Source organism: Hydra vulgaris, chromosome 12 (genome assembly GCF_038396675.1).
Source record: "Hydra vulgaris chromosome 12, alternate assembly HydraT2T_AEP".
Lineage (NCBI taxonomy): Eukaryota > Metazoa > Cnidaria > Hydrozoa > Anthoathecata > Hydridae > Hydra > Hydra vulgaris.
In genome coordinates, this window is record NC_088931.1 from 59,135,001 (window position 1) to 59,155,276 (window position 20,276).

Below are 20,276 nucleotides of genomic sequence, written 5' to 3' on the forward strand. Positions count from 1 at the left end.
CTTCTACTATATCTGTCTCTTTATGCTCTAAAAACTTTATCTTGTTCTTTTTCTCCTACTCCAACCCTTATAAACTTCAGCTTTAAACGTAACTTTTAAATTCTTGCCCATGTTCCGGTCTTCTTCATTTGAAACTTAATGCCTGGATGGTTATTTTTAGGCTGGTGTGCTTGATTTTAAAAATTCATTTTTATTTGCTATTTAAATTTAAATTAAAAAAAAATATATGCCTGAATTTAATAAATAGTAAATATATACATAGATTTCTAATATATAACATATTATAAATTTTTCCCTACCCCCGCCTATTAACTTGGTAAATTTTGTAATTTTTCCAGGACCAGATTTGTAAAAGACCCCATATTTTGCTGGGGCCCGGGTCACTATACACTACTTCACACCCATTTGACACAACAGATATTTTGACTTTTTAACTTCTTATTTATTGTTTTTATTTAATCATGTAACTTTTCACCAGTTTATTATTGATCCATATTGAAGAAATCTTTCTATTAGTTCTTTTTTTCAGTATTTTTTTAAACTATAACTACACCATATAACTACACCATTTTTTAAACTATAACTACACCATATAACTACACCATTTTTTGATTAGGTTGGCCAATTTTCACTTTAATTTGTCAATTTTCAATTTAATTTGGTACAAATTTGTTTTGTGAGGTCTAAGTTTTGTGCCAAATTAAAATAAAGACTAACAAATTAAAATAAAGATTAACAAATTAAAATGAAAATTGACAAATTAAAATAAAAAAAGTCAAATTAAATTGTGCTGTTGACATTTGAATTAATGGTTAATAGTTTTAGGATTTCTTGATTTTTTTAAAATTATTTTATTTTGTTTCATTGTTAACCACTTAAAAATTATTTTACAGACATTTTTTGCAAAATAAATCTAATGTATTATTGTTTAATTATGTTGGTATTAAGCATTGGTTTTTATGTTGTTAAGTATTGGCTATTATTGTGCTAAGTATTGGTTGTTATAATGTTAAGTATTGGTTGTTATGGTGTTAAGAATTGTTGTTATGGTGTTAAGTATTGGTTGTTATGGTGTTAAGTATTGGTTGTTGTGGTGTTAAGTATTGGTTGTTATAATGTTAAGTATTGGTTGTTATAGTGTTAAGTATTGGTTGTTATGGTGTTAAGTATTGGTTGTTATGGTGTTAAGTATTGGTTGTTATGGTGTTAAGTATTGGTTGTTATGGTGTTAAGTATTGGTTGTTATGGTGTTAAGTATTGGTTATTATTATTATGAACATTGTTATTAGGTTAAAATATGTAAACAAATCATTAATCTAACAAAGATTTTGAAAATTTTCTTAAAAATCAATTTTTGTCACAAGTTGACATTTCAAAATTAACAGGTGTTGATGATCTTCAGTTGAATTTGTTTTCTGGTAATACAAAGAGATTTGATCAATCGAAAGAAAACAAGGAAATAAAAAAACAGAAAGAATTTTGAATAATAATAATAAGGAAATAAAAAAAAGAAATAACTATTAAATCTATTTTTTTCTAATCACAGTATTGTAATGTAGCAAACTTTCAGAGTTTTTCATTTTCTAAGTGATTTGCAAAAATAGTAAATATTTTACTAAAGACCTACTAAAGGTTACTAAAGGTTCATCTTTTATAATGAGCAGTTTTCAACTAGCTATTATTGTATGTCATTATTGTTTCAATTTAATTAATTGTATTTTAAATTTTTAATTGCTTATTAAAAAAAAAATGCAAAAGCTGATTAAATATTTATGTGAAAACCAAAAAAACACAAACAGTTAAAAAATTTAATTACCTTTCATAAAGATCTTTTCTTTGTCTTTTTTTAAAGAATAAATCTGACATAAATGATCCATTCCAACAGCTACCAAATTACGATTGGAGTTTAAACATAAGTTCATGGGAGCACGAGATCCACAACTTTCTTCATGAATGAGCGAAGCTTTGAACAAACTACCTTCTCTCTGCAACTTGTATATATTCTAATTTATAAAGGAAAACTTCTATACTGTGAAAAAAAATGTTAATTGTAAAAAAGATAAGAAATTACCAAATTTATAATTAATTGCATTACATTTTTATCTATAAAGAATAATTGAAAATCAAACTTCTAACAAATTCCTAACATTAAAACATGACACTGTAGCACATAAAAAATGACACACGCTATAGCACATAAAAAAATGCTTAACATGTCAATTTTTAACTTTGAACTTGTCAACTAAATTGGTAAAATTTACAAATAATTTCATCTGCTAGCAGTATGTATAAAAGTCACCAAACCAAACTATATATATAGTTTATAACAGTTACTAAGTAACCAAATCAAACCAACTAAATCTAGTTCTAACTAATTTTAGTGTGTTGGGATTGATTTGAACCACTGTATCAAACCTCACAGTGTAAAAAAAAAAAAAAAAATTATATAAACATATATAAAACATGCTTATTAACAAAAACACCAATATATACCGCAACAAATCATAAAAATATTATTTTCTTTGCTAATACTACTAGTTTAAATTCATTTTATAGATTAGCCTTTCGAGTATTATCCCTCCACTCCAAAAAAGCTTTCCGCAACACTTATAATGTTAAAATATATAAAAAAACTTGCAAACAGCCATGACTAAGTTGACTAAAATTAAATACTCATGCATGGACTTACAAGATGAAAAACCGTAGGCGCTTCCTGGAAAGACTTAAACACTGTATACAGAACTTTAATTTGTATCTAAGTGTATAAATATTTTTTTGATTTGTTTTTAATGAAACAAAGTGTTAAAAAATTTACAAAATTGTCAAAAAAATTTACTCCTTAATTATTCATCAAAACAAATTTCCTTAAGTTCTCAATCAGTCATTATATAAAAAGACTTGGATTATTTGGACCTATTGTAGCATTTGTCAATGTTGAACTAAACCAACTATTTTCCTTAATTTAAATCAAATTGATCCTTTTTTGCATTTTTTAAAAATATTTTTTACTGAGAATAATATCTTTGTATTACCAGAATAGAGTTTTGTTATATTAATAGAGTTATCAGGCCAATCATTAATGCATTCTATAGATAAAAACAGCCTAAGAATGGATCATCATCGTCATCCTTATCATTATCATCATCATCATTAGGGTGTCCAAGAAAAAAATATTTGAAACACTGTCATCCTCCATCATAATTGAAAATATTATGGCAATCCTACTTATTGGGTCTCAGTAGCACATCATAAAAATATCTAGTCTCTAAGACATTGTTTTGTTGAAGGTGTTTTAAAAAAAATTCATATAAATTGTGATGAGATTGCGGGATATTTTTACATTTTATGATTGACAATTTTGTTTACATTTTATGATTGACTATTTCTTCATCTATTAGGCTGGTGCAGATGTATTTATAATAAATTGTTTCCAGTTTAGGATGTTAAATGCTGGATCTTCTTAACTCAATGCATGGGTTTTGCATGTCTCTCTGTTTTTATGACTAGGCAACTCATTCTATTATCTCCTAATGAGGGTACAGTTCAAAAACTCAGTTTTATGGTTCTGAGGCCGGCTGGTAATCAGATTTCCCAAAATCTGTGGTAGCTCTCAGAAGGCTGATTCTGTCAACAGCTGTAAAATATCAGAGTACTAACAGTGCCATATTGCGCATGGGTGGAGTCCCTGTTCGTACTTTTGGTGTGCATTGTCAAAGCCGCATTTGGAGCCCTTTGTTACGGCTTAGGGTTTATTAATAGTAGTGAGGCAATAGTTGGACTATTAAATATTGTACTGAGTTCTATCTATGCTTTGAGTCAAGTTCTTTAACAAATTTAAAAATGACTTAAGTACCAAAAACCATAAAACACAAAAAACCATCGCCATCACCAAGTTCTCTAAACCTCTAAATCATTCACTAATATTCATGGTCTTCGAAGTAAATTTTTTTCTGTTGAGTCTTATCTCTTGCAAAGTTCACCAGACCTACTTGCTCTTTGTGAGACTAATTTGAGTTTGACCATCTCATCTTGTGATCTTAGTGTTGATTCCTTTAATTTGTAAAAACTGCAATAGTCACATGCTTAACTTGGGCATGTGACTATTGAATTTAGAAATCTTTTGTCTTCCTGCTGACAAATGTGCTTCTTACATATCTTCTTGGATTCAGGCTAGCATGGAATCTTTTATTCCCTCTCAACAATTCCAAGTCAAGCCTCACTCTTCTCCATGGTTTTTCTCACATTGTGCTGCTGCAATTTTCAATCAAAACCATTACTTTCATGTCTATCAGCAAAACAGTTCTCCAGAAAACAGATGTCTGTTTACTATTGTTAGAAACCATTGTAAAAAGGTTTTGTTTAACACCAAAGCCCGCTATTCTCAGGTCATGAAATTTTGTATTTCATCTCAAAAATTAGGCTCTTGTGATTTCTGGAGAACCTTTAACAGAGTCTATAATAAGGGTAAATCTGTTATTCCACCTCTTTTGCATGGTTCGAGTTTTGTTACTTCACTTAAAGACAAAGCTAAATTGTTTGCTAAGAACTTTTTATCAATATCATCTCTTGATTCCACATCAATATCATTTCTTGATTCCACCAGTTGCATTCTACCTGATATAGCCGAAAAAAAGATTGACCCATTGCTTAACATTCATATCACTCCAGCTTCTGTATCTGAAGTGATTTCCTGCTTAGATTCTTCTACAGTTTTTGTCTGTACAACATACCTGTTACAGTCTTGCAGAAGTGTTCTCTGGAGCTATCATCTATACTTTCAAAACTAATAAACAAGTGCTTATCAGAGTCTTATTTTCCAGTATGCTGCAAAGCAGCATCTGTTATCCCTACTTTCAAAAAATATTTCACCCCATTAGTATTTTTCCTATCATAAGCAAGGTTTTTGAATCTTTGATTAACAAACACTTAACCTTTCATCTTGAATCTAATAACTTAACTTCTGATCATCAATATGGATTATCGTTCTACAGCTGAATTGCTAACTAATAATTTTTATAGTATAAGCATATACATATATATGGATATACATATATATACATATATATGCATTTTATAGTATAAGCATTTTATATATATGCATAAGATAGAGGTAGAGAGGTTAAGGCTATTTCTAAATTTTCACATTTCTAAAGCTTTTGATAAAGTTTGGCATGCTGGTCTTCTCCGTAAGTTTTCTTTTTATAGGGTATCAGGTAACATCTTTAAGATTATTGAATAGTTCCTTACCAATCTTAGCATAAAAGTTGTCCTCAATGGACAATGGACTCTTCTTCATATCCTGTAACTGATATTTGTCTTTATTGTAAGTTGAAAGGTTAATATTAACTTCACGAATCTGAATAGTTTTTTCCATTTTAAAATCTCGTTTAAATAATAAATGTACTTACCACAAAGTTTTGAAAACTATTTCTTAATGTAGCTCAAACAAAAAATTGTTTGCGCTACCTTAAGCTCAACTTAAGACTTTTGACAAAATAATAATTGTAATTAAAAAATAATGCTTTTCTACTTTGTTTTATTTTTATTTCCATTAAAATATTACGCTTTCATTTAATGTGAAATCAAATTTATTTGTGCTATTTCTTAATAAATCCACACAAAAAAATAGTATTGGCGGTTTTAAAATTTTATTAGCAGATCTTGTTTTTAACAAATATCAGGATAATTTTAAAATTTGCATATCTTCTATTTATAGCACTAATATTAGTTTTGTTTTTAAAATAAAATAAATATAAGTTAGACTTTCAAAGTGTTTATTGATAATGTTTTATTCCGTTATTATACATTTTATAAAAGGTGACGTATTAAGACTTCTACATTAAATTAATCGCAAAAGTAAAAGTATATCTAGTCATTGGTTTAAACTTGGTGAGAATAATTAATCTATCTTTAACCCATTTGGAACTAAATTTATTTTTTGTAAATTTTTTGATTTTCTATTAGAATCCAATTTTTTGGTAGCCAAATCAATTTGGCTACCGAAAAAAACATTTTACTGAAACGGCAGTATTCAAAATGGAGGGCAGCAATTGATAGCGGTACGTTCATCAAAGCAGTTATGGTAGACTTAAAGAGAACATTTGAAACAATGAAAAGAAAAATGTTAATTGAAAAATTCAAGTGCTACAAAGTGGAATGAGTAGTACTTCAATGGATCATAAGCAACTTAACAAGAAGAACTCAAAGAGTAAGAATTGGTAATCAGTTAGCATCTGAGCTACCCTGTAAAATAGGTGTACCCCAAGGATCCAGGTTCCGAGGTAAAATATTTAAATTTCTTTAAAATATTCCGAGGTAAAATTTTTCTAAACACATTAGCTATACTCCAGCCTAAATCACTAAGATGACTGGTTATCTTATAAGAATTGCTAGGTATCTGACTAGGTGGACCAAAACAATAATTTTTAATACAACTATCGCACCTTATTTTAGATATTTTGCTTCATTATTCTTTTATGCAAAATGATATATTCAAATGCTGCAAAAGTTACAAAACAAAGCTATGAGAACCATCTCAAAATGTGACTGTTTTACATATAGTAATGATATGTTGACTAGATTAAACTGGCTATCTACAAAAGAAAGAATTCAAATGAAAGTAGTTATATTTATACACAATGCTATTCAACTACAGAAAATGAATGTCAAGGATTTTGTATAAAAAACAATGAAGTACACTATTATTTTACAAGAAATGCAAACAATTATCACTTAAAAAACCAGAACAAGAAAAGCGGACAAATGTCTATCTTTTGCAATGGGATAAAATTGTACAACAAACTGCCAAATAAATTCAAATTGTTTGACAAAAAGGAATTCAAGAGTCAAATCATGAAGCTTTTAAAAGAAAAAGGATGTTTATAAAAAAAATGTGAAGTGTTAAGTACTATTATTTACACTGATTTTAAATAGCTGTAAATAGGCTAATAACAATAATAATAATAACAATAATAACAATAACAATAATAACAATAATAATAATAATAATAATTTCATAATTTATTGGCATTATGCATCATAATAAAAGATAAGAACTTAATAATTTTTTTATGACTTTCCAATTAGAAGTGATTGAAAAGTGTAGGGAAGTAAGATCAAATTTTATTAATTATTAATTATAATATTATACTTTTAATATCATGTAAAAACCTAAAAAAAAAGAAATTGGAAATAGATTGAGTTGAATATATTTTCACTTCCCAGAAAGTTAGAAACTCATAAAATTGTTTTTATGTCAAATAAATTGTATAAATGAAACAAATTATTTTTCACTATGAAAACATGGATTATTTAAATACTTTCCACTTTCTCATAAGGAAAGTGAAATCGAGCACCCCTTGTCACTCCTACAGCTTTTAAAATTCTTCATTTTTAAAAAGCTCAATTAAAAATAATATTCTTTTTAAAAATCTCATAAAAAAAAATTATAAAAACTTACTATAGAATTTTTAACTCCAGTCTTTGCTGCCCCACCACCACCACACGTAATAAATAGTTCATCATTGATTGATTGAAGTGAATAAAGTGGAAAACTAGTTTGATCCAAATTGTATGTTGCCATATATTATTAATACTAGTGTTTTTTACAAATAATACATACTTTGTTTTTAAATATAAATTCCTAAAAAAGTCAAACCAAAGGTTTTCTAAAACAATCTTTGATAAAAAAAAATTAACTTATATGTAAATAACTGTGTATGTTAAATATATATATCAAGCTTTCTCAGTAGAAGCGTGCGGTCACATACCTTGTAAGACCATATATTATTACCATATACTTTGTTTTGACAACTTGGCCACAGCTATTTGCATGTTTTAAGTTAGTGCATTTAAAAAATGCGCCAAATGTAATCTTATGTAATGTAATGTAAACTTAAACTAAAATTAAAAATAAACAAACTATAACATCAACATGGCGATATAGGAAAAATTATTAGGTTTAAATTATTATTTGAAACGCTTTTAAATTAAATTAACTAAGTTCGAACTATTATTTTGAGATGCTTCTTAAGTAAAAAAAAATTAGTTTTATGCTTTTAATTTCTCTGGCTTATCATTAATTTGTTTTATCATTCATTAAGTTTGTTTTTTTAGCACATTTTTAAAAACACATAAATTATCAATATATGCACAAATCCGTGTTATTAAAAAAAAATATATATGCATGATCATATAAGTATGTGTCTCCTGAGAAGGCTTGATATATATATGTATATATATATATAATATATATATATATATATATATATACATACATATAAATATAAATATATATATATATATATATATATATATATATATATATATATATATATATATACATACATATAAATATAAATATATATATATATATATATATATATATAATATATATATATATATATATATATATATATATATATATATATATATATATATAAACCTATACTAAAGACTAATGTATACCGTTTATATTAAAAAAACACCTCTTTGTTTTTAATGACAAAATTACAAAAACTGTTAAAATAATTGAGAAAACTAATTAGATCTTTTTAAAAACCAAAAAATAGACTAAGATGTTTTTTGTTTTTTTTAATTCAGAACATTATTTTCATTTTCACTGTTTTTATTATTTAATTTTATTTGTTTTATTTGATTGTTTTTTCATTTTAGTTTTATTGACTGATTTATATTGAGATTAGTACAGCAGAGTGTGCATACATTGACTGACTTAAATAGATAGAACATACAGGGATTGTACATACATTGAGAACATACCAGTGCCAACAACACAGGTGGAGGTTCCGAGTTTGATCGAAACCATATCCCTGGTAGTACTGCACTCAACTTGTTTCTCCAAGCAGCGGACTTGTTTGTCAAGGTTCCTGTTCTGGAGTTATATAGTTGAGAGAGGGTTATAACCACAATTAAGTAGCCTCCTCATCTTGGAGAGATGAATTAACAAAAAACAAAAACAAAAAAAAAACGATTCGCAAAATACTATAATAATTTAACAGAATAGTTGAAGAATTATTTAGTTTCTATAGCATGTGATGACACAGCAGTGACGTCATGATGAAAAAGTAGTGTTGTCAAATCATTTACTGAAAATTTTTATTCTATTATGCTTTGCCATTGTGCTAATCATAGACTTTGATTATCAGTAGGCAATACTATTAGGGAGATTTTAAATAACAACAGATTCAAATTATAAAAATAATAATAGAATACTGGCCAGAAAATAATAACACTCAGCTGACATATGGAGAAATTGAAATAATTTTTATGTAACTACTTATTAATTATTTTAAGTAATCACCTCCTCAAGGCCAAGAAGGTCACTACAGTCGAGGAGACTATTTCATTGTGGTTACAACCATCTCTCAACTCTTTAACTCTGAAACACGACCTTGACGAACTTGTCTACTAAGCGGAGAAACAAGTTGAGCACGGTACTATGAGGGACATAGTGAATTTAGCTGTGGACACTAAAAGCAAGGAAAGGAGTACCTAAGTACCAAGAAAACTTAATACCTAATTTTTGCTTCATTTTTGACATATAAAGAAAAATGCAGATGAGTTCCAGCACCATTTTTTCTACAAAAAAAGCATATATATATATATATAATGATTTTTAAAATAAAAAAACAGGCCATTTTTATTCACATCAAAGACAATTTGTTTTGGATTGAATAAATTTTAAACTACTAATTACAACTACAATAATAAACATGAAAGAACTTTTAACACATTAATGGTGCTACGTCAACAGAGTTTTTTATGATGAGTAGCTTACTATATATAAAGCAAACACTCTTAGTGTCTAAACTTAATGCGTGTGCTTGTGAGAGCGAGCGTGTACTACTAATACTTAAACAATCATACACTATATATTAATGTATTATTTTACAACTATGAGGTATACAGCAACAATAACAACAGTATTATTAATAGTAATAAGTCATTGTTATTATTTAATATTATTAATTTAATAGAAATCATTTATTATAATTATTACTTTTATTATAGAATAAGAAAAATAATAATAATAATGATTTTTTACTAAATAAATTTAAAAAAACTATAATAAAATTATCATAAATCTTATTTCATTTGATAATTCATAACTTAATTCAAAGATAAAAAAAAAAATCTTTAGTCAAATTTATACTAATAGTATATTATAATTAGTTTATACTATTAGTAAAAATATTTAGGTGATAACAATAAATATCACATTACTAATGTATATAATTTTATTAGTAGTATTACTAATAATACAATTATTTACTACTAATTATTACAAAAATATTTATAGTAGTAATTGAAGTAGTAGTAATTTTAATTAGTAGTAATTGAATTTTAAATACAATTTATATCATATTAAATATCAATATTAAATAGTATTATGGTAAGTACCGAAATTATTAATTTTATAAATAAATATAAATATAAATTAAAAAAAAACTTTGTTTTTACTGTTTGTAGTTGCTACTTTGAACAAGTCGCAACTTTGGAGTTGTTGTTTATCTTGTCCCCAGACTTTTCATGCATGTTTATAAAATTTTCTTCATTTACAACCGACGGCGGGGAAGTTTATTTATTTAAAAAAAAATCAAGTTAGTTTAATAAATGAATGCGTATGTCAGAAAAAGGTATTTTGTTTATTATTCTTTGATTTACTATATTAACCTTTACCTCCTACATCAATTTTGTTAGTTAAAGCTAGTTTTTAGATCTAAATGCGTCTTTGGCTTCCATTTTTTTTACCGGGCGCCAAATATCGTCGCGCATGTTATCGTTGTATCAAATCTAGTAAATAGATAGTTGAGTAAATAAGTTAGTCGATTATATAGTTAAAATTATAATTATTTTTTAGAGACAAATTGCTATCAGTTGTAAATCGACTGCATACTGAAGGAGTAATTGCGCTGGAAGAAATCAAATCGATTTATAATAAGGTAAACGGCTTTAAGTTTTCCGAACATGCACTACTTGTTAAACTTTGTTTTTTATTCCGTGTATGATTCTTGTACCGGCCGTCGAAACTATTGAACTGCTAACAAGATGAATGAATTACCGTGTTGTTTTCTATTGAAACCGGTTATGTATTTAGACAGCTGGAGGTTTTATCTCAAACGGAAATTCGTTTACCCTTATTTCCCTTTTTGTAATATAATCTCTGTCGTAATCAATCTTGCATAAATATATCGTACTATCACGAAGCAATTATATTTAATATTAGGTTTTAATATAAGCATACATAATCATATAGATTTGTTTTTTTAATATATATTTTATCTATACTTTTTATCTATATTTTATATATATTATATATTTTATATATATATATATATATATATATATATATATATATATGTATATTATATATTTATTATATATATATATATATATATATATATATATATATATATTATTTTATCTATATTTTATATATACTTAATGTGTATATGCTATAATGAAAATGCCAGATTAACAATTGACCAACTATGTAACGTTTTTTTTTTCATTTAAGTATTTTTCAGAATAATATAAATTGCTAGACTATTCTAGCAATTTATATATATATATATATATATATATATATATATATATATATATATATATATATATATATATATCAATATATATATATATATATCAATATATATATATATATCAATATATATATATATATCAATATATATATATATCACTTAAAATTAAATTATTTTTCTAAAAAGAATTTTCTAACTTTCTTATTCAAAGCTAGTTTTTTTTTACTTTTGCATAATGCTAAGATTTGATGCTATATTATGCATAATGCAGAACAAATTATTAATTCTGACCAGTTTGCATAGTCTTTGATATTCTTGAATTGCAGTCATTTATGGTTGTTAGCTTTGGTACCTTTTGTAAAAAGACTCATTCCATTGTCTACATGTTGCATATAATAATGGCATGGTAGCCACCCAGTTAATTTGTTATTTGAAAGCAACAATACTCTTCTTTATTATTGTTGCTCATTATAAAATCTATTGTAAACTCGGACAGGTTCTTGCAATCTCCATAAATAAATGGAGAGCAGAGTTATATTTATGGCACCATTTTGTTTATATCTAGTACATTGTAATTATTTTATCCTCTTTATTTTATCTACTGTATCCTTATTTTGGGCCTTGAGCACATAAATAAATTTGGTTGATTGAAAACATCAACTTATAAAGGGTAAAGAGAATAAATAATTAATTATTATTATTAGCAAATATTAGCTACTTAAATAGTTTAATTTAATTTTGTATTCATACTGTTTTGTTAGTGAAAAAATAGTTTTATAAATTTGCCAGGTTTTTTCATAATTGTTTTTGAGCTTGGATATATAAAAGATTGTATGTTCATGTTTTGAGGTAAAGAAGAATATATCTTATAATGATAATATGAAAATGTGTAAAGAAAGAATATATTTTATTATAATAATATGAAAATGTGTAAAGAAAGAAAACCTTATTTTATTTCAACAAGGTGAAACAAATATATATGACTGCAACAATCAAATAAGTTTGAACTCATTTGAAATAATTTTCAAATCTTTTTTTGAATTATATAAATATTAAAATTATTAAAGTTATTATAATAAACTTTTCTAACTTTTACTTTATATAAAAATATACAAAACATAAAATTTCTCTCAATTGCTACTAGCCAACTTTTAAAATTTATAAATAAGTTGATTTTCATCTTTTCAACCCTTTTCCTGTGGTGACATTAATACTACGGTTTACTCAAATTTGTCCAAATGTGACTTCGTAATATTGCATTTTAGGCAGTCATTGACATCTAGTCTTTGTGGCGCCTGTAATAGTATATTTTATCTTATTTTTCTTTTTTGAGATAAAAGAATGCATTGCATTGAAAGTTTATTATTATTTTTTTAAGTTTTAATTTCAAATGTTTGTTGTTGTAAAGGGTTTCAAGCTGCTACTAAGAAACACAGGGAATACTAGTTCATTAAACTTAGATTAAACTGTGAATCTAATCATACAACCAGATTTATAGTTTTTTTAATAATTTTTTTTTTATTGATAATTTTTTTATTGAATATTTTATACTTATAATTGAATAATGTTTCTATATTTATGTCTATGATTTTACAATATTTTCATATTTTAAGGACTACCTTAAAAGTGTTGTGTGTCCATTTTTGTTAGAAGATAGACAGATTACAAACACCATAGAAGTTGAACCTGGAAATGGGGCCAAAATTTCATGCAGAGGTAGCATTGTTGAAGTATGCAACTTTGTAGTTTATGTTTTCTTTGTATACAAAAATGTAAAAAAAAATTTTAGGTTATCTTCTGCGGCAAAAAAGATACGAGGGGTCTTCATCTTGTGATAATTGTGGTCATATAGTATTTAAATTGTTTTCTACTCCTGATACTGAAGTTCAAACAAGTTTAAAAGACAAATGTACAAAAATAAAGGTTTATATTTTTTATTTGATTTCTTTTGGTACTGAAACAAGTTCTGAACTTTGTATTGCTCTTTTTAAAACAATATTCACCTAACCAAGGGTAAAGGGGGGCTCTACAATTAAGTAGGCTACTTTAGAAGTCAATTGTGTTCTGTTCTTGTGTATTAATTCAATCATTTAGAGCTGCACAGTTTTTATTGAATTTAATGTGCTGGCCTGGTGGTTATTTTTAGGCTGACTATAAAAGTTAATTTTTAATTGCTATTTGAATTTAAAAAAAAAAAAGAGGAAAAAGTTGCCTTAGATGAATTCTATATGAAGTTGTTAAAATAAAAATGAAAAAACAAACTTTTTTTTTCATTTATTTTAAACAATAAACAAAAACAGCAACAGAGCGTTTGATTTAAGTTCTAAATAAAATAATTATAAAATTGAAAAAAAAGTTTTATTAAAATTGTCAATAACTAAAATGAAAATGGCAAAATAAACATTTTGTTTAAATTTTTAATAAAATATTTAATATTTTATATAAAGCAGTAAAAAGAAAGCTTTATTTAAATTCTAAATACAATCATTTTTACCTAAAAGTGCTATCACAAATTTTTATTGAAATATTTAATAAACAAAAAAGATTTGTAGCCATTTAAAGCAATACTGTTATTTTTTGAGTAAACGTTTTTTCAAGTGCTTGCAAAAGTATTTGCGGGCGCGAAAAGGCTGACTTTTACTATTTGGTCATAACCTATCCAACTGAAGAACTGCTAAGCAACTTGTTCAATAGTCATATCATTTTTTTTTAACCCTGTATATATTTCATACTTAATTTTATTCCTGTTGTATTGAAGTTTGTTTAGTTAATAATTTCCTGGTTTTAGGTTTGCAAAACATGTTTAAATGAACATGGTGGTTTTCAAATTAGTGGGAAAAAAATACTAAAAAAAGAGGTACCTTCTTTAACTGAATATCTTCCAAATGGAATGACTTCTACAAGGGCTTCAAACTCTTGGTACTTTGTTAGAAAAGATATATGTTCTAGTAAATCATCTAAACGACCAATTACTTACAAAATTTCTTGTCTTTCTGATTTGAGTGATATGAGTGATGAGGAAGCAGAATCTTCTATGGATTATAAAAATGATTTGATTTTGATTTCAAGAAAACCTCCAATAGTTAATGTGAATGATTCTAAAGATATCCTAAATTTGATACTTTTTCCATCATTTATTGATGATATACCCATTGTAATTTCTCCTCGTTTAAGAGAAAAAAAAACTTCTAATGTGAAAGCATTGGTCCATGACACCCTTAGTGAGTTAGTTGAAAAAGTTGTCTGTGCTACAGACAAAGCTATTCAAAGTGAAGAGCTACCACAGAACACTAAAACTAATGAAACCCAACAAAACATCATTACAAATTTACTTGAAAACATTGAAGATAATATTACTTTAGTCATTGATAATAAAGCTAATAATATAGTTGATGTTGATAGTTCTACTAAATTTTTAGCTAAAGGTGATTACAGATTGGTAGAAAGTTTAGACTTTGAGAAAAAAAAATTACTAGGTAACGATAAAAATCGAGTCTTTCTGTATGCTGGAGTTTGCAGTTTGGTTACACCTATTATTCAGCAAAAAGGACATTTTATTTATAATGCATCTCGGTCATCATTATATAACAGATGGGGTTTATCATTAAAAAATGAACATATTCCGAACTATTTGCAACAAAGAAAAGCAAAGCCAGCAAGTTTTTCTTATAGATTAAGAAAACGAAATCTTGACATGTTTTTACACAAAAATTTAGAAAATGAAAGTGAATTGAAAGCGTCTGAAAAACAGTTTGATTTGAAGAAATCGAAAGATGAATTATCTGATGAAAGCAATCTTGAGTTTTATAAAAAGGATGCCTCTTCCACTACACTGAAAAGTAATTGTTTTAATTTTATTTAAATGATGTATGTTGAACTTGTATTGTTAATATCATAATATAAATAAATAACAATCTTAAATTTTTAACAGATTACCTACAAACTTTTCCTTCTGAAAGTATTTTATTATAGCTTTAAACTAGTTTAAAATTTTAATTTAAGTTCAGTTTTAATTTATAGATGTTCAGCTTTTTGAAACTTGTGTTACTTGTAAAAAAGTATTTAAAAGTTTTCAAGCTTACAAAATGACTAATGGTCATGAAACTGTTGGAAAGGTAGCTTTTTTTTTTTAGGTTTTTTTGCTTTTGAAAATTGGAGATTTAATGCTTTACAACATCTTTAATAACGTTATAATATTATGTGTTACAAGTTATTAGAAGTTTGCATTAAATTTTTGATAACAAACTACACAATTAATTTTTTTTGTTTTTGTTTTTTTTATCAAGTCTGGTGTTGTGCATTGCAAAGAGTGTGCTGACAAAAATTTGTATGAAGTAATTAAAAAGGATAAAAACTTTGAGAAGTTCAAAACTACAACCAATTGGCACATCAACTCAGAGGTAAGTTTTTTATTTTCGTGTACTTAAATCTGTGCTAGATGCAAATAGAAGAATTTTGTTTTGCTTAATTGCAATTTACATATGATTATTAGCTAATTTGTTCATAAATATTGTGTGCAAGTATTTTATAAATTGATATATATATATATATATATATATATATATATATATATATATATATATATATATCAACCCTGGGAATTAGGGTCGGCAATGCCAACCTAACTGCCGACCTTAAAGTGTTTGTGGTTGGCAAAAAATTGCCGACCTCGTTTCTATGTTTTATGGTCAGACCTTTGTATCAAATAATTTTTGCCGGCCTGATACCGACCACAAAAAGATTGAGGTCGGCAAATAATTGCCGACCTCATTTTTCCTAATTCCGAGGGTTGATATATGTATATATATGTGTGTGTGTGTGTGTGTGTGTGTGTGTGTGTGTGTGTGTGTGTGTGTGTGTGTGTGTGTGTGTGTGTGTATGTATATGTATATATATATATATCTATATATATATATATATATATATATATATATATATATATATATATATATATATATATATATATATATACATATATATATATCTACTATAGCATATTTATATGAGAATTTGCTCACTTTTTTTTGCATATCTAAATCGATATGGCTTTTTTAGAAAAAGAAGAAAACGAAGAATAATGAATGAAAAGATTACTGCGCCATCCCAAACCCTCAGTCAATGTAGCAGCACTCCACTGCGAGTCAAGCTATTTGTCAGTCGATGTATGTACTGAAGCCCCGGCAACAGGCTATTTCAGTATTATGTCACGCTGCTCACCTAAATCAGCAGTATAAGATATATATATATATATCAACCAACAGAATTTGGGTTGGCATATGGCAATGTCGACCTAAAAGTGTTTGAGGTCAGCAAAAAATTGCTGGCTTCGTTTCTATGTTTTACAATAAAACTTTTGTATTGAAATATTTTTGTCGAATTCTAATAGTTTAAGGTTGGCAGTTTATTGCTGACCTTTTCCTTATTCTGAGGGCTGCTATATATATTTTTATATTATATAATTTTATATATATATATATATATATATATATATATATATATACACACACACACACAAATACAATAGTTCCCGATAACTCAAACCTCCAAGAGACAAAGAAAATGGTTTGACTTAACTTAAAAAGTTTAACTAAAGCAAATTCCCGTTAAGTCAAACTTTGGCTGATATGAGATATTAGTTCAAGTTAAGACGATTTTTCTTTATTCAATGCTTAAGTATAAACATCAAATATATTGTAAAATGTTTCAGTGAAAGAAGTCACATATTGTATTCATGCTGTACACTCAAAAGGTAAAATTGAAAAAAGTTTAGCAACACAATGACTTCCTTATCATTTGGTAATAAAATTGTGTCTAAATGCTAGTAATCTTTTATTAAGAAGTTAATAAACCAAAAAATAATTGTCGTTAAACCTGTTAAAAAAACTAATTTTATAACGATATGTTATTATGTATATTATATTCAGATCTAAATACAACAAAAAAATACAGAAAATATTAGGCTGTTGTTTATTTCTGTTATTTATGTTTTATATGGAATGGCTTCTAAAAAAATTTAATCAAATTATTTTGATTTCTTTATTTCCCATACAAAAAGTTCAAGCTAACCAAAGAATTTGTTGTAGGGGGATGAAAAAATGGTTTCACTTAAAAGGTTCGAGTTATTCGAGGTTCGACTTAACTAGAGAATTTTCATAGTAATCAATTAGACAATTTCAAGCGACCAAAAGAAACAGTTTGAGTTAATTGGTGTTCGACTTACCAGGAATTAACTGTAATATAATTAAATGTAAACAATGATTACATAAAAGATTTAAAGTTTATTTTTTCTTATTATTAGAAGTTTTCATTTTTTAAGTCAAAGAAATGTTTGTTTATCAACAAAAAGCGCTGCAATGGTATCCATAAATTTGAAAATTATTTGTTATTGGATAAAAAGTATATATGCAGATTGCAAATAAAAATAACTGAATAATAAAGCTGATAAAATGGGCATAAAAATTGTGATGTTAGTAGCATGAAGCACATCAAATAACTTTCATAATTTTAAAAAGAAAATTTTTTCATAGTAATTGTTTTTTGTTTTTCTCAAGTTTGCATCCTTTAAAATAATGTCATTCTAACCAGCTATCTATCTTTAAGCCAGGCTGTATAACTAATGTTTGTGAAATCCACAGACGTTTTACTCTTGCTGTAAACACATTTGTTGTTGACTTTTTTAAAGGTTAATAAAATTTTGAAGGTTCAGGGGATGTTTTGTTTTTGAGAAAAAAAAATTCTTATCAAAAAAACAAAATTATTTTCATTATTTTTTGCATCAATTTTTACAAACAATTAAAAGTTTCATTTGAAAACAAATAATTATTTTATTATTTAGACCTAAAGATTACGTGTTATTTCATGCTTTAGTTATTTATTATTATTCTTGATTGATATAAAATTTTTGGTTTACAAACTTTAAACATTTGTATTTCAGGAAATTACTGCAGCAAAAAATTTGAATCCATTAAAGAGAAAACTTTTGAACGTAATCCCAAATAATAGCTTTGAAAAAAAAATGAAGTCTCCAGACAAAGATAAAGTTGTGGTTGATTTAACTAAAAAAATGAAGTCTCCAGACAAAGATAAAGTTGTGGTTGATTTAACTAAGCCATCAAACGTTAAGTTAAAAAATCAAACAACAAAAAGTTCGGAAGAAATTGTTGCAAAAAGTAATGGAAAATGTTTATTTGTCCAGTCTTCTTCGTCACCTTCAGCGTCCTCAAAAATTAGTTACACTAATTCCTCTTTAGACGCGTTAGCAGGGTCTGATATAGTGATTAATGGAAGGTCTTACAAGATAGACACTGAATTTAAGTTAAATGATTTGTTAAAAGATAACGAAGCTGCTAATAAACTTGGCACCACTCAGAAAGCATTTCTGACTCAGTTACCTGGGATTCTTCAGCGAGTAAATCCAAAAAAAACTTACGTTCAAAGTAAAGTTGGAGGCACATCATCAAGTTTAGAATCGATGAGGCGTACTGTTTATTCTTATCCTGTCAAGCAGCATATTGTTTCGACTTTATCGCAAAGTTTACAGAAAAATTCTCTGACCTTTGCGTCACCTTCAGTGCGATTATCGGTTCCATCTTTTTCTCCAAAAGTAATAGTCTCCGCGCGTCCAAATGCATCTTACATATCAATAAAACCGACTCCCGCCAATCTCTTTTCTTCTACATCGATAAAGAAAGGAGAAAAAAGTTCCTTCTCAACGAACACGCAGTGGTCAATAAGCCCAAAAAGCTCATCTACTCCGTCAATCGTAAAATCAAGTGGTTGCACACAGATCATTACTTCTTCCAAATCTACTTCATCTATTAACATCCCAATCAATCAAAGTTGTAAGATAAACTTAACATCATTTCAGCTTAAACCTCCTTATAATAATCCAGACCAGAAAGTAAAACATTTTTCAGCCTCACAATCTCATAGAATAAAACAATACTCGCATTCTACAGACAACTTCAAAATTGTGAATAAAGTTAATGATATCTCGAATAATCTTGACAAAAAGAGTTCAAAGACTTTATCAAATCCAGTGCCGATTAAACATTTATCTACAGCAGAAATAACTTGTAAAATAGAACCAAATATAGTATAGTATATTTTCCTATTTTTGTTTTCAAAACAATGTTCAATAATTATTCATTTTTTTGTTCATAAGTTTGTAAAATGTTATGAAAATGACAATTTCGATTATTTCTCGTTTTTCTATTCCATACATGAACATATAGTTTTTAAATTATTATGATTTAATTATTTATTGAAACATTTATTAAAAAAATTTAAAATAAAGACTAATTTAATTTTTCTAAAGCGATAATATAAATGTAAGAATTATAAATATAAGATTGTTACTAAAACGTTTCTTCAACATTAAAATACCCTTTAATTGTGAGCATGAACTTGAATGTACGTATAACAAGTTGATCATGCTTTCTTAAAAAAGTTAAAGCCGTCTGATAGTAATCACTTGCAACTTAAACCCTTATGTGCTAATATTATTATTCTATTAATATTAATTTTCTTAATATTAATAGAATAAAAAAAGTTTTTTTTTTCATCATTACAAAAGATATTTGTTGCCAAATGTCACTCCATCTCTATTTATCGACAACATGTTTTTGTGACAACATTGACTACATGATTATGACAAATAAATTTAAATATAATAAAAATTTTTTTGTGTTGCATTTATGAAAAGATTTTATGTAAAAA

The 20,276-nt window shown here is 26.4% G+C and overlaps 2 protein-coding genes across 2 annotated transcripts in view; one reads left to right on the forward strand and one right to left on the reverse strand.

Annotated features, from left to right (window-relative positions):
• The window catches only part of LOC100213545 (guanine nucleotide-exchange factor SEC12), a 14,281-nt gene extending 6,612 nt beyond the window's left edge, over positions 1-7,669 (reverse strand). The window contains exons 1-2 of the mRNA XM_065813888.1: positions 7,460-7,669; positions 1,817-2,003 (exon numbers count right to left, since the gene is read on the reverse strand). Coding sequence (XP_065669960.1) covers positions 1,817-2,003; positions 7,460-7,582 — 310 coding nt within the window. The 5' untranslated portion in view covers positions 7,583-7,669. The remainder of the gene's footprint in view (positions 1-1,816; positions 2,004-7,459) is intronic.
• A 2,870-nt stretch (positions 7,670-10,539) lies between these two features.
• On the forward strand, positions 10,540-19,757 carry LOC101240357 (uncharacterized). Its single transcript, XM_065813890.1, has 8 exons — positions 10,540-10,655; positions 10,880-10,961; positions 13,172-13,274; positions 13,348-13,481; positions 14,347-15,397; positions 15,579-15,673; positions 15,845-15,958; positions 18,493-19,757. Exons 1-8 carry the CDS (start codon positions 10,633-10,635, stop codon positions 19,657-19,659), a joined length of 2,769 nt encoding a protein of 922 aa, XP_065669962.1. The 5' UTR covers positions 10,540-10,632; the 3' UTR covers positions 19,660-19,757.
• The last annotated feature ends 519 nt before the right edge of the window (positions 19,758-20,276 follow it).